The 15,395-nt window shown below is 41.5% G+C and overlaps 1 protein-coding gene and 1 long non-coding RNA gene across 3 annotated transcripts in view; one reads left to right on the top strand and one right to left on the bottom strand.

The window, feature by feature from the left end:
- Window positions 1-5,887: 5,887 nt before the first annotated feature.
- The window catches only part of LOC115406349 (uncharacterized), a 24,152-nt gene continuing 14,644 nt past the window's right edge, over window positions 5,888-15,395 (top strand). Inside the window, exons 1-2 of the long non-coding RNA XR_003933527.1 lie at window positions 5,888-5,963; window positions 14,480-14,489. This is a non-coding gene — a long non-coding RNA (uncharacterized LOC115406349). The remainder of the gene's footprint in view (window positions 5,964-14,479; window positions 14,490-15,395) is intronic.
- Window positions 10,328-15,395, bottom strand: part of syt16 (synaptotagmin XVI) — a 26,249-nt gene continuing 21,181 nt past the window's right edge. For both annotated transcript variants that reach the window (XM_030116313.1, XM_030116312.1), the window contains 3 exons: window positions 12,812-13,276; window positions 11,066-11,255; window positions 10,328-10,641 (listed from right to left, as the gene is read on the bottom strand). In XM_030116313.1, the coding sequence (XP_029972173.1) occupies window positions 10,328-10,641; window positions 11,066-11,255; window positions 12,812-13,276 (969 nt within the window). The remainder of the gene's footprint in view (window positions 10,642-11,065; window positions 11,256-12,811; window positions 13,277-15,395) is intronic.

The raw sequence follows: 15,395 nt of genomic DNA, 5'->3' as shown, positions 1-15,395 counted from the left end.
AACTCGGAGCAAACACAAGAGGTCGTGGGTTTAAAAGCTCACAATTCTCTGTGGTTATTTCCAGATAAAAGTGCAGAGATAAAGAGAAATGTATCCTCTCCACTGAGCTACTTGTTTTAGTTTGCATCAAAACAAGGAGACTTACATAAATCCCAGTGAATGTGACCTCTTAATATCTAATTATAGTCAACAATTTGCATGCTGAACACAGACAGGTGGCAGTATAACAGGAAGAGGATGGCTTCTCCTCCACAGCACAGCATTGCTTTGCATTCAAATACAAGCTAGAAAATAAGGATGTGAAGGTTAAAACAACTGCTGTAATCACTTCTATGAATCAACAACAGCACAGGAATCCAATATCAGCACGTCAAATCCACTTAGAAAGGTTGGGAATTCCACTAAAAATGACAAAAATCACTTGATGTGATCAAAAACAACACACTTATGTCCAATATGACTCAAATAAAAATTCAGGAAGCTGATTTTAATGTACATTTTCTACTAAAACTATCAGAAACAGCCTACCTTAAGTTATATTTTGAGGAAACAAAGCCAGCAAAAAGCACTGAATGATAAAAGGGAGTAAAAATGTGTTCAAATCAAAATAATTGTATATACCTGCATTCGAATTTCAGTTTTAACACAGATCAATGTATAAAACTATGTGGAAACAGCAATAATGAGACTACAGGTATCAAATATTGCATGGCTTTGCATTCAAATACATAAAATAAACTTCAATTAACTTTGAACAACATTTCAATCTGTTTTTTAACAGCTCAGTTTGAGTTTTATTTTAAAATGATACAAGCAGCAGTTGTCATTGAACTAAGTAGATGAAAACGCTGATTTAAAAAAAAAAGCCCAAAATAACTTGATATGCAATCAGATAGTAATTTAAATTCCCCAAAGGAAGCAGCATCAATGAACGTACAAGCAAATTTATACTGGTCTTCAATCAAATACAGTCATAATATGGAATTAAATCATTTTAAGGTTGAAACAGCTCACAACATTTTGGAAATTTACTCATAAGAGCTTTTTTTACAGTCTACATCATTACTGTGCTGCTTCACATTTATTACTTACACAAATTCTGTTTTTTTTATATATATATTTGTATCGAATAACAAAGCCCTGTTTTTAAATGGTTCCAATACTCGGTGTGAAACGAGCACCAGTTGTTATCAATGGAAACCCCCCGTGAAGCTTCTTACCGGTGGATAAACTGCCGCGACTCCTCCCCGGAGCTCCTCTCCTCCGCAGCGGCTCATGCAGCGCCCTCACGCCGTCCCGGAGACGCTGCCGCTCGGCCTGGGGTGGGCGGAAGTGTCGGTGGCTCCCTGCGCGATGCGGCTCGTGCTGCTCTGAGCGCGAGACCTGATGAGGAAACCTCCGCGTGCACAGAACCGCGCGCACACGCGCACGCTCATCGGTCCTCGCGAAGGCAGATGTTACGTGTTGCTAGGAGACAGAGAGCGCGCGACGGTGACGTCGGAGCGTCAGAAAATGTGAAAATAGTGAGATATTATTCACATTTTTAACGTTTTTGTCTCTTTTTCAGAATCTTTTTGTCACCTTGCAGATTTTATAGTTTCTATAATCCCTTTCTTGTGTATTATATCCAGTTTCTTGTGATTAATTACTGTCTTTGTGCTCGTTTTTTTACGTTTGCTTGCCATTTTTGTATTTTGTTTTTGTTTCAGTTTGGACATCTGAGGATATTTATGTTAAAAGAATATTGCATAAGAAATGTATACAAATGTCTTGAAATGAGTGTCGTAATTGAAGCTATAGAAATGATGCCGAACTGAACTGAATTGTAAAATGAAAGTGTGTCTGAATTCAAATGTCCACCCATAAATGAGCAATTTGTCCACATTTCTTGAAGGTCTAATCTTAAATAGTTAAAGCGATACTTCAACATTTTGGCAAATTGGCCCATTTAGCGCAATTATTTAGTCATTTCAAACAGTATACTTACTTTTTTTGTGAGGGCGAGCTGTTGTTTATTCAGAGGTGAGTCGGGGAAGGTTTTCGGGACGGACACAATGGAAGTGGATGGTATTTTGGTTCCCCCTCGTCAAACTCATCAAATACACAATCCAACAACCCCAAAACACTTTGGTGGGCAAATTATAATCCGCACATTCACTACGCTGTGGAACACCAACAAATACTATTGTAGCGTTACGACACTGAAGCAAATACTGGGAACTACTTTTTCTTTTGAGATCACTACGCCCAGACAAGTAGTTCCGTCTTAGCAATCTTCGCATAAACAACTCAATCTCGTAATTTTGCATTAATACTTCACAGCGTAGTGAATGTGCGGATTATAATTTGCCCACCAAAGTGTTTTGGGGTTGTTATATTGTGTATTTGATGAGTTTGACGAGGGGGAACCAAAATACCATCCACTTCCATTGTGTCCGTCCTGAAAACCTTCCCCGACTCAACTCTGAATAAACAACAGCTCGCCCTCACAAAAAAGTAAGTATACTGTTCGAAATGACTAATGAATTGCGCTAAACGGGCCAATTTGCCAAAATGTTGAAGTATCACTTTAAGGTTGTTGGAAAAATGGTTAGATTTGAAGTGCAAAATACGATATTTTAATTAAAACAAGGTAAAGCTCAAATAATGTCAATATTAATGAATAATTGAGTGTGGGGGATGTCATTACACATTATTTTAAATTCAGAATTTGCAGTAAACAAGAGGATAAAAGCTAATAGATGAGAACTGTGTTTGTAGGTTAAATCAAAGACATCTGCTACCAAAGATTAAACTGAACTCACTCTGATCTCTGACCCACTCGGAGGGATTTTCCTCCCTGTGTTTTTGTTTTTAGCCGTGAAATCCTCGTTTTCAGGATGAAGTCATCCGACGGCCCAAAGAAGAAGAAGCAGATGGCGGGCAGACGTGACCACCACGGGGGGCTTCGGCTCTTTATTGGCAACCACAGAACTTGGTACAAAAAGTGCTCTCTGGGTGCGGCGGGGGGGCTCAGCGTGCACGGCTCGGACCGTAGCTGCAGGGTCAGGAGCTCCACATTTAATTTAACGGGGAATAAGTGAGGACGGCCACAGAGAAGTCTGCATTCGCTTCAAAACAGCCTTAAAATTTGGATTTAGAGTGACCTCTAGTGGCCGTAGAAATCATGACAGCAGCACAGCAGGAAAGCAGAAGGAAGACAAATGGGTTCAATGAGGTTTTGAGTCCATCGAATCGGCCCAACTGAACTGAATGAAGACTTAAAGCGACACTAAGGAACTTTTCAACCTTAATAAAACATTTTAATATCTTTTGTGATGATACATCGACTTACAACTAGTTGGATGACCCCTCTGTCACGTCTTGAAGGCGTCAGTATTGCTTTCACTTGGACTAAGCAGCTGTGAGGAGGGTGGTAGGAACCCTGCACACTAAAAAACTCCACATGTGCGAACTGCTTTATGGCATGCGTCACATCATGATAGAACATTGTTTAGCCATGATTAGATTCATTACCTCGTCGCTATCCGTCCTTCACACAGCCACTGGAAACAAATGTAGGCGAGTTCAGTCCGACAGCACGCCACCAGGAGCAGAATCTTAAGACGCCACGCGCTAGTCCTCATGGGAACTGTAGTATTCGTTCAGGCAAAACACTACCGCTTTTGTCCACTGGCGCCACCACAATCAACGAAAACTTAAAGTTCCATATTGCTGCTTTAAAGTGACTTCTAATGGCTGGAAAACTTATATCCGTTTAGTGACTAAAAATCAACCAATAATCATCGATTTGATGGTGACAAAGGAACAAGGACATAATGAAGACAGAAGGTTGAACATCAAGGCAACAAGTATTTAACGCTCATACATTAAGCCAAATGTTGATTATTTTCCAAACCTGAGTGAATTCAGACAGCATTTCTAAATACGGATTTTGAGAAAACCCTACTGAGCCAACAGCCTTATGGAATCTGAAGGAACAAAACTGTCATGGCTGAAATTAGCGCACGGTACCAGCTGTATTCATTTGTATTTAATTGTTTCTTTTTTTGTGAACTTTAGGAGCAGCTCCGATCGCGGCCGTGACAAATGAACCCTCCACACATGCAGTCCTTACAGCAGCATTCACAGGGAACAACAATAAAAGGCTTCATGCAAATTTGTAATCACCTCTCTGTGGCGATGGATATGTTTCAAATGTTACAGGCACTTTGTCAGAATCACATCTGGATGTGTAACACAACCTGGACCAGGCATGCAGGCATGGAAATAGTCATCAACATTAAACATTTACTATCTTCAAAAATAGAATAGATGTGATAGATTATGTACAACATGCATAAAATATATCAGTCTGTGCAGGAAATATACTTCATGTCATTATTAACACGTCCTCCAAGTGTGAAGCCAGGAGAAGAGGAGTGCTGCGAACAGAGCTGCTGAAATTCAGTTTTTCACTCTTAAATTTAAAAACTGATCATGAAGTCACATCATGACGCCAACACAAATCAGATCGATGTTCAAACTAATTGTTGGGTAAAACAGGGAATTAAAAAGTCACATAATTATATTAAAAACGTTCAGTGATTTTGAAGGGTTTTAACAATTCCAATTTCAGATTATTTTTAGATTTGATGATAGCCAAACTAGCTCAGTCATACTGTTAGCAGTCTCAACAAAGAATTCTTTATAGCGTTTAAAAAAAGATTAGGGACAATAAATTCAGTTGACGTTAAATATTTAACGTTTTTGATGTTTTCTAATACATCTCAGCAAACAAGCTAATTGAAACGCTTTTTACCGCTTTCAAATAAACTTAAATCATTTATCGGTGTTCGCATCAGATCTCGTTCCGTCATGTAAACAGTCAATATTTTCACTTCCTGTGAAGACGCTGCAGATTCTTCATCTTTACTCATGTTAAAAAACAGTTTTATTCAACCGAGTCATGAGGCTAACATTGGTTAGTGCACTTATGACAACAACTAGTCTCAGTAAAATCTAAAATAGATATTACAGCATGTAACAGAATCCCTGAAAATTTTTCAGAATTGTTATTTGGTTTTAGTTATACCTAAACTTTTTAATTCCAAAAAAACATTTCCTCCAAACTAATAAAAATCTTATTAAATGAAATTATTAAAAAGAAGCTTAAGCTCTGGCGTCTGCTCATATCTTTTTATCTTTTTAGTCATCATTTTTCTCCTAAATCACATTTCATAAAGCGTTGAGTGAAAACTCCTGTGGGCCCACTGGTGCTCCCTGCAGCACTCCTCTTCCTCCTGCATGCTTCACCCTCTCCTGAAATCTGCAGGTTAAACAGCTTTTCACACACTGCTTTCTGCCTCGAACACATACAAAACAAGTCCTTCAAGTTGTGCCTTCCAGATATAGATTCAACTTTATATGAAAAAATAGGAAACTCAACTTTCTGCTTCCCTGAATCACGTGTGATGGAATTTATAGTTGTGGTGCATACAGAAGCAAGAAGTCACGTATTTTCAACACCTGTAAACATCTGGAGCTTTTGGATGATTTAACCTGATTTAAACTGGTTTTACCATCTGTGAGATTAGAGTCGAGCTCACATTACCGTATTTTCTGGACTAGAAGGGAAAAAAAGAATCGTTAAAAAAAAAATAAAAAATTATAAATGTCACATTTGAGTTTCCATGTCCAGGTGTGTCTGTAGCACTGATTGTCCCAGTCTTCCAGAACATTGTGTGAATTTGTTCCACCTTGTTTTCAACCCCCTGCTTTGTTTTCTTCATCACGGTAACGGTTTTTCTCCCTTATGCTTCTCACACACTCTGAACTCTTTCTGCCGCTCTCGTTCCATTTCCTGATCCATATTTGAATTGAATTGAACATTCCATCATGATTGATGTTTTTTCTCTGTGGTACTGTAGCAGTCTTCTGTTGTCATACAGTGACATCTAGTGGTCAGTGATGGTATCTACAGTGTCTTTCATAGTCGCTTCTTGTCATAAGTTACATGAGCAGCAAAACAACAAAAGTTTCAACTGATAGTCCAGGAATTATGGTATATCCAGTTCCACAACTCCAATTTAAAAAAAAAATGTAAAAGTCTTTTGTGTGTGCGTTTTCTTTCATTTTCAAACAAAAGAGAAATGTTTTTGTAACAGCTGGAAGCCAAACACAAAAGCTTTTTAACCTTCAAACTTTCAACCAGGCTGGTGAAAAACAAATGTTTTAGATTACAAAGGAGTGTCCCACAGGGCCATAAGCGCTGCATGTGGGGCAAGTGTGTGTGTGTGTGTGTGTGTGTGTGTGTGTTTGTGTGTGTATGCGTACGTACACAAGGACTTGTAAATGTCTTTTTTTATCTCCACCTCTGTGGATTTTGCGCTCCTGATGGGTAAAGTCAACCTGTGTTGTTGATGTTGTGCCCTCAGTAATGACTGGCAGGCTCATGTTCCTTACACAATTCTTCAGATAGAAATGCGGCCTTCGTGAGACTTCATGAGTGTGTTTTCCTGTGTTGAGATTTCAGTCATGATGTGAAAGGAACTGGACATGATCTTGTCCAATGAGGGTGAGCCTGCAAGTCCACACCGAGGACAAAACAAACATTTTTCTCTAAACTGAGGAAAGGTAGAGGTGAGAAAAAATCCTTGTGCAATAATAAAACACGTGCACAAACTGTGTACACACACATACACACAAACACACCTCTCCACACACACATTTATCTCCAGACAGCCACACTGCAGGGCTGCAGAGGAGACGTCTTTACACCCACAGCTTCGATAAAAATCATCCAACTCGACCTATTTGGTCGAAATTTAGTGCGCTTGGTGTGAGGATTTGGAATTGGATTCACATAGGAGTTCGATCGACTCCGATCTTGCCATCAGCTCAGTATAATTGTACATTTTCCCAGTCAGAAGTCGTCTTTATGTCGCTTTGCAACCACTTGAATGCTTTTGGAAAGGAGACAGAGTGCTGCAGGAGCGACCCAACAAAGAACTTCAAACGAGGTTAAATTTCAATAAAAAAATACATTACAAGTTGAGAATTCAGCCACAGTGACATTATAGTATTAGCATTTTATTTCTGAAAATTGTATATGGTTTAAAAGAAATGATATTTCGCTTTAGCAGAGCAACAAGCTGAAATTAATTTCTTCAAAAATCTTATTTGCTTTTAGTCCAAAATCCAAAAGTTTTAGTTTCAGAGTCATCTGAACATTAGTGTCCATTTTTGTTGATCTAATAAAATTCTAACTGAGCATTCTGAGTCATTTCTGGCTTTTTTCTCGTCATCTGCCAGAGAAAAAGAGAATCCGCCACTCGCGTGTGTGTTTCAAGCTACAGTATCTCAGAGGCCCTCAGACAGGAAGCGTCGGCACACTGTACCCTCCTGCAGCTGGAAGCGCCAATTGCCACCGGGAGACAGAAGAAGCACTTGGCTGTGCGTCATTAACGATATTTAACGGCTCTTCTGAGCTCGACGGAGCGGGCCAAAGTGTCGACGAGGAGGCTCGTCCCTGCGAGGTGAAGAGGCTCCAGCTGCTCCAGCGTCAGGAGCTGAATGAGCGCTGAATGTGAATGAAACCACTTCCTCTCAGCCTTTCTGCTGTCATTCACATCTTCGCTGCTAATTACTGATTCCATGTCTGAGTGGAAGAGTTGTAGAAAGTCAATAACGCCACTTGTCTGCCCAGATCTCGGAGCTTTGAGCAGTTTACTCGTCATTTTGTGTTTATCTGACAGAAAACTACCAACTACCGTATTTTCTACGCTATGAGTCACACTGCGTTTTTTTGAGTTGTTTGAAGTAACATGTGAACGCACTGAGCTATTATGTTAAACAGTTTTAACTGTTTTCTAAAGAGTAAAACTCACAGCGCAGATGTGTAAAAACATGCATCGTATTATCCAGATGATGAGTCGGCTTTCCAGTTGTTTGACCGATCATTATAGGATATCGCCTGTACATCAAAGCATACTTTCCTTTCACCACTAGATGTCGCTTTATGTTAATACTGCGTTTTAATGAAAGAGTAACCAAAAGCTAAGCAGCAGAAGTTAAACTAAATTTTACACCAAGTAGGAAACTTTTTCGAACAGATGCTGTTTTGCGTAAAGATCTATTTTTTGGCGGTTATTAAGAAATCTTTGTAAAGTGTCTTGAACAGATATGTTATGCTTTATGAAACATGTCTAACAATGAAGTGCGACGTCCCGTGTTGAAAACACGTTTCTTCTTTTTTTGTTGGATTTACAGTGAGCTTCTATGTGACTCACGACACCACCTGGTGGCACGAAGCGGCTTAACCAGATCGGAGCTGCAGTTGCTTTTCACTCTTCCTCAGCTCCACTCCCGCCCTCTAAAGCATACTGCAGTGACAGCAACCAGCTGTTTTTCAGTGTTTTGAACCCCCGACTTTAGTCGGAAAGTGGCATTAAACCCAGTCCTCAGAGCATCTGCGGGTGTAATTTCAATCGCTGCAAAAATTATGTGTGCATATTTTCTTTTCTGATATCTAATTTTTCAGAACAGGACGGATTGCTGTTAGCTCTTAGAGGTACAAGAAACTGTTTGGTTGAATTTATCACGATGCACCTGTTTGTGTTAATTAAGCAGCATTAGCATTAACATTAATTTAGTCAGATTCATCAGTCTAATAGTCTTGAAATTAGTTAAACGATCATGGAAAAGTTGTTCCTAACAGATCTCAATAAATTTGAAAGAAAAGATCAAATTAATCTTTGCTTTCAACTTCTGTAGACGAGTAGTCACTGATATTGGAGTCTCAGGTAAATACTCTGACATTGTGTTTATATTGGCCAGCCTACTGTGACGTCGCCCCTCCAGCACTCCATGGTAAACATCAAAATGTGGAAAAGTAAGAAACGACTGTGTCTGTGCCTGCGGATGTGCACTTTTTACCTCCTGACAGATCACTTTAACCCCGGAGGAAGACCGACGACTCCACTGATTCACGTTTGGGCCGTCGCCTGTGGATCTCCTGCAGGCTGTAAACTGGAGAGGAAGAGTTTCCATTCCCTCTCTTGGGTAACATGTCGCATGAAGAAAACAGTTCCAGCGCCACTGCCACCTTCCCGTGTTCTCTTGAGTCTTTTGTAAACAGATTGAAGAAACGTCTCCGTTCGTTTCACCTCGTAGCAAACATCCGAACATCTTCATCTGGAGAAAAAGCTGTTGCTTCGTCCTGCCTCGTCTCCTCCTCTGTAGCATTCCCACTGACTTCCTTCACCAGTAAACTAACATCAAGAGTTAGAAATAACAAGCCATACACACACACACACACACATACGCTCACACACACACATCTCTAATTTGTGAACTTCTAAAACCAAATTTCACTGGAAAAACAAACCATCAGCAGGAAGAACAAACTCAGTTTGTCCTCGAGGCCGAGAGACGTTTTTATCCTCTTGAAATTAAACACAGGAACGACTGAAAAGCCTTTTCTATTCATCATGAGCCCCTGACAAAGATGCAAGGAGTCTTTTTTTGGGGTCCGTTCAAGTATTTTTGATTCCATCCATTCATCTTTCATTCCTTCTTTCATGTGAATTGAGAAGCCCGGACGCTGGAGTCAATCAGAACTTGATCAGAGTTTAGCTTCACCGTGATGTTTGGGTCGAGTTCGGGTTGAAGGTGTCTTTTCGGGGTTTTCTTTTGACATTTAAAGCTCTGGAGACCTCCGGGGATTTCTTGGAACACTTCTCAGATGGGTTTCTCTCATGTGGATATGAATTTACCAGACATTCGCCTTAACGATTGGCCGATGCGGGGTCAAAGTCTACGAGATGATTGTTCAACATTTGCATATCTGTGTGACACTCATGTCATTCGCTCTTCACTCAACATTCACAAGATTTTCACTTGATTTTCACTCGATCTTGGCTCAAGACTTCACTTGTCGGATAAAAATCGCACATTTCTGACTCTTGCAATTGTCTTGCAACAGATGTGAAAATATTATGTAACGGTTACACGACATGACTGAGATTTGTTGAGTGTCTAAAGTTAGACGTTTCTTTGACCTTCAGTCAGGAATTGCAGGACGAAGAGCAAGCTGACATGCTCCAGACACATCTGCAACACCTGCCATGACTATCGAGACTTTTTTGGGGGAAGAAAAACTTCAGAAACTTCTCTACAGTTTTTGAGAAACACTGAAAACTCTAAATTTGTAGTTTTCCTTCCGACTCTTTCGGCCTCGAGGTGTTGATGAGTTTGTTCTGACCAGCGGCATGTTTTCTTCCAGGAGAGTCCTGGACTCTTGGAGGCTCACGTCTGGTCTGGATTTCTCAGTGAAAGGGCGTGGAGATTACGCCTCCAACAGGACGTGCCAGCGGCACACCTGCTGCCCTCGGCTCTCCTTCATGTCCTGCCAGTGGAGCTGCTCCTCCTCGCCGCTGCTGTTCTGGCCCAGAGCGATCCATCCCACCATCTCTTTGCGCTTCATGCTGCGCCGGTTGTAGATGGACACCAGCAGCGTGACGTCCGACAGCTGGAACAGCGCCACCTGGAAGACGAAGGTCTCCTTGTAGACGGGGTTGGGCTGGCCGCGGCGCACCGACGTCTTGCACCGGGAGATCTCCTGACCCACCGAATTCAGCAGGCTCAGACGCCCATAGGTGTCTACGGCAGAGGGGATGAAGATGAGAAGAAGAAGATGAGAAGAAGAGTTTTGTCGTGTCAGTCTCATATTTCCCATCTAATAAATTAGGCAGGAAACAATAAAGCACAAATACTCCTCTATGCTGATGACACTCACTTATTCACGTGTGCTGCAATCTGTTTTACTGACCATTGGAAATATTAATCTCGCCCAGTCCTGACAGCTCAGCCAAAGCTCAGAGCAAAAAGTCCTTACTTGAAGCAACTAGCGAAGTAAATTCTATTTTTGAGGAAATTAATGAGTAAATTGTGAAAAAATTGAAAATCTTAGTTGAAAAGGTGTCATAAAAAAAGAGTTTTGTTTGTTCCTAATACATATAAAACAGTCATTTTTCCTGGAGGTTTGTCTGGTGTGTCTGCAGTGACAGTGAGTGTCCTGATGTACCTGGAGGCCGGTTGAGAGCCAGGTTCCTGAAGTGGCTCCCCTTGATCAGCTCCACCGACATGCGTCCCGTGGTGGCGTTGTAGGTGAGGCCCACCAGCAGCTCGGGGACGCCGCCGTGGGTCAGAGACTGCGTGGACGAGGCGCTGTCGCTCTGGGAGACGGCCGACAGGCTCAGCTGGGAGTCCAGGCTCTGAACGGGGAGGAGATGTCTTTAAAACAAACCTGCTGGGAGCAGGTGAACCAGAAAATAACTAGCAAAGGAAACAAAAACGCTTCAGAATTTTAAAACATCTGAATGCACATAAGTCCTCGTTCTGTTTTCCTTATGAAAAGGGCATTTTAGTTATTTGCCAATTTGGGGATTTTTAAGTAGAGTTTATTGTATTTTTCTTGCATTATTTCTTTTTATTCTATTTGATTGGGCTGACTCATTTTAATAAAAATGTTTGACACACTATATCTGCAAACTTTCTAACATCTTGAGAATTTGCATAAAAAAACCTTGTTTATCTTTTAGCAGTAGTTTCTACTAACTCTGTGAAAGTCCTGAAAATTCCGCCTCCACACAATCCTCACACTTTTCAGAAGACCAAATAAAAATTCATGAATAAAAGATTAAATCACATCAGAATGAAGACAAAAAAGTAAAGGGGGCTGAATATCAGATAAAACGGATTTCAGAAGAGAAACACAAAAACTGCTGAAAGAATGAAATAGAATCTGAAATTTAACAAAAGTGTCATTTTTATTTTCAGTTTTCATGTATGCATTCATTTTATTTAAAACATTTCTGCTTGTCTCATTATTTCATCCTAAAATATTTTAACTAGTTTTATAATCTCAAATAAATATGAACATCTATGCTTATTATATTATTTTATTACCATATACTTAACTGACTCTCTTAATTGCTTCCTCATTACTTATCTACATATTCACCAAATTAGTTCATGACTTTTTATTTTTCCATTTACGCAAGTTTTTCACTGATCTAATGACTTAATGTAACACTTTCATAGTTATGGAGTTAATCAAATAGTACTTTCTATATTTTGCTCACTGTGATCTACTTTTTGCTCATTTATTCACGCAGTTTTTCTCATTCGTTACTCTGTTATTTCTTTGTTATCTTTTAAAATTTAGTCAACTCATTTATTCCCAAATCATTATTATTTACTTTTTCCACTTATGACATACTTAGTTAAAGGTGCTGTAGGCAGGATTTTGCTAGTCAGTGCTAATTTTTCTGTGTTTTCTTTGGATTAAATGTTAGAGTATGCATTGATAATCCTTTAGGAGTGTAGCATAATTGCACTACCGCGAGGGCGCAGCGTTTCCATCTGTCTCTGTTCTGAGCTGAAAAGGAATCTCGACAGCTCCAGGTATCTTTGACCAATCAGAAGAGCCCATGAGGCTCTAACCATGATTGGTCGAGGGGCATTCGTCACACGTTCTTGTGGGAGGGGCTTAACTTGCATAAGGGCGTGATTTCAGAGAAAACAGGACAAGATTGGCTGTGCTGGGTTTCAAATCGCCATCTTAGATGGGCCATCTTGCTTAGGTAAACCTAAGCAAGATGGCGGAGATGCTGAATCCTGCCTACAGCACCTTTAATTACATCTACTGATTGAGTTATTTATGTTTTCTTTGTTTCTTAACTGAAATATCACTAAATGCGTTGAATACTTCCTTACGACTGTTACACTTTCTCCCTTTTTCCATTGCCTGAATGACCTTCACACTGACCTTGAGATTACTCCTGGGCTCCAGGACCAGCGTGGTCTCCATGGTTCCCCCGTCCGGGTCCAGCCCCCCCAGGCGCAGCACCTTCTCCCCCATCATGCGCTCGCGGGACATGCGGCCCCCCAGCGCGTAGAGCCGGAAGCGCACGGCCGACACGTGCAGGTCGGCGGGCTCCAGGCGCGAGAAGCGGAAGGTCTCGTTGAAGCTGGGCAGCGAGCCGCGCTGCACCGACGTCTTGTGCCGCTGCTTCTTGGCGGGCAGCAGGACCATGTGCACCTGCCACGAGTCCATGCCGCTGCGCGCCTTGTCCGGCACGTCGCGCGCCGCCACCACCGACACCTGCAGCTTCTCGGCGTGCGGCTGGTACTCCAGGCTCAGGACCAGGTCCCCGCACCGGGAGATGGGGGTCCGGGGGGAGGAGCACACGGCCTGCTGGGAGGAGGCCTCGTCTGCCGGCGGCTGCTCCTGCTGGAAGCGTGGAGAGAAGTCAGGAAGCGGAGTCAAATTCAGCAGAAAGAAGGAAGAGTTCTGTTGGGCGTTTAAATGACAGCGGTGCTTGGAGCCACTGGAGATACAATTTTCCAGAAATGCTAGGACTCCGTCTCCATGGAAACGGGGACAAAGCAGCAGCAGCATCAGGCTGTGTTGGGTCAGAGAAATAGATCCAGCTGGAGTCTGACTTCTGTTATCTCTCTGCGGAGTGGTCGGGTTACGAAATGACCAACTATTCTGCACTTTTCTGAAGTTAGGCGTAACTTGAACATGGGGCCGTATTTGGTGAAGTGGTTCAGCGTTAGGGCTGCAACGATTAGTAATCAATTACATCCGGACAAAAATCGGCGCACATTTTCACGTCAACACGTCATGTTGTTGTAAGTTGCTGTATGATGAAATCACACACTGGCCGCTTCCTGCTGATCCGTCCACATTCCAGGCAGAAACACAGAAGAAGAACGAAGTGAAGAACACTTTAATTATGGTGGAAGAGACGAAGAAGCTCTAAAACCCAAAGTTTCCATAGTCTGGGAACATTTCACTGAAAATAAACCAGTAAAACGCGTAAAATGTTAAACTGCGTGCAGCTCAGCTGTCATTCCATGGAAGCAGCCATTTTTTTCTTCTCTGCCATCCATTTTTCCGTAACGTTTGAGCGTCTCTGGTCGCACAGCGTGTTTAGCTACACAATGCAAACAAAAGCCGATGCCTGTAAAAATGGCGTTTGCGGCCCACAATGCATTGAGAAATGACGTAGCCTTTCTTGCCTGTGGGGGAACCTTCACAGGTGTGAAGATTGAAGCAAGGTTAAACAGGAGTCCAGAACAGGTGCTTAAAAATAATGACAATAAATGTACCTAATCGACTAATTGAAAAAAATAATAAATAGTTAAGTCAACAACTAAAATAACCATTAGTTGCAGCCATATTAAGCTAATTTTCTCACAATAAATGAAGCCCTTGTTTGAGTCTTTGTGAGGCTTGTTTGTATGTTCTTCCCATGCCTGACACCTGTAAGTCTGGTGAAGTGGTTCGCACTGTGCAGAACAGAAAAAAAGTCCTGGTTTGAGTCTGGCTGGGTGAAAAGAACTGAAAGATGTCATTTAAGTCTGTTTCACTTTCCACAATTCCTCGAAATCAACAACAGAAAACCCAATTTTCATTCTCATTTCAGAGAAAATTGGATGTAAACCAAAAATTACTTGGCTTACAGTTATCAGATAAACCTTTTTTTTTTTAACACAATTAGCTTCGAGTTGTCATGACGTGAACTTGTTTTCCATGATTGTCGTGTCGAGCTCTGCATATTCATTATGATTTATGTTCAATTCAATTCAATTGCAGTAATTATGGAGGAACCGGGTGGTTTTATTATTAGCTGCAGTAGTAGAATTAACGGGAGCAACCACAGCTCTGTTATATAACCGTATAAATAAACACGACTCCGCTGATCCAGCCACCTCGCTTGGCTCGTGTGCGTGTGTGTGTAGGTGTGTGTGAGTGTGTGTGTGTGTGTGTGTGTGTGTGTGTGCGTGTGTGTGTGTGTGTGTGTGTGTGTGTGTGGGAGGTGTTTACTGCACAGATTGCGCCCAATTTCAAAGTGTGATTCGGTGACTGAGAGGTTGTTAAATTCGACATCATCGACTCTCCTACGAGCACAAACACATGAAAACACACAAATGCACCTCAAGTAGATGTTCCCACACGCGCGCGCACACGCACACACGCGCACACACACACACACACACACACACACACTGACTATTATTCATGAGCTGCTGTTTGTTCGCTGTGGAGAACGGAACTGTTTGATTTGATTCACAGCAGCTGAGCGCTAATGCTAACAGCCCAGCGACAGATGCACCTTTGCAAAGCATGATGGGTAACAAACAGCAGGACTGCAGTCAGTCACACACATGTTTTTATTGACAGATGTCTTATTCTTGGTTCCGTGAAATGTTGTTAAATTTGTCTGAGTGTGCAGACATTTAAAACTCACTCGTTTTTACACACATGAATTCAGCGCTTCTGAAGGAACCGTTGTGTCAAATCTGATAAATGCACCTTTCAGTGAAAAAAAATCTCAGACTAG

Source organism: Salarias fasciatus, chromosome 19, assembly GCF_902148845.1.
Source record: "Salarias fasciatus chromosome 19, fSalaFa1.1, whole genome shotgun sequence".
Taxonomy (NCBI): Eukaryota; Metazoa; Chordata; class Actinopteri; order Blenniiformes; family Blenniidae; genus Salarias; species Salarias fasciatus.
The sequence above is the reverse complement of the archived record's forward strand: the minus strand, read 5'-3'. Positions and strand labels throughout refer to the sequence as shown.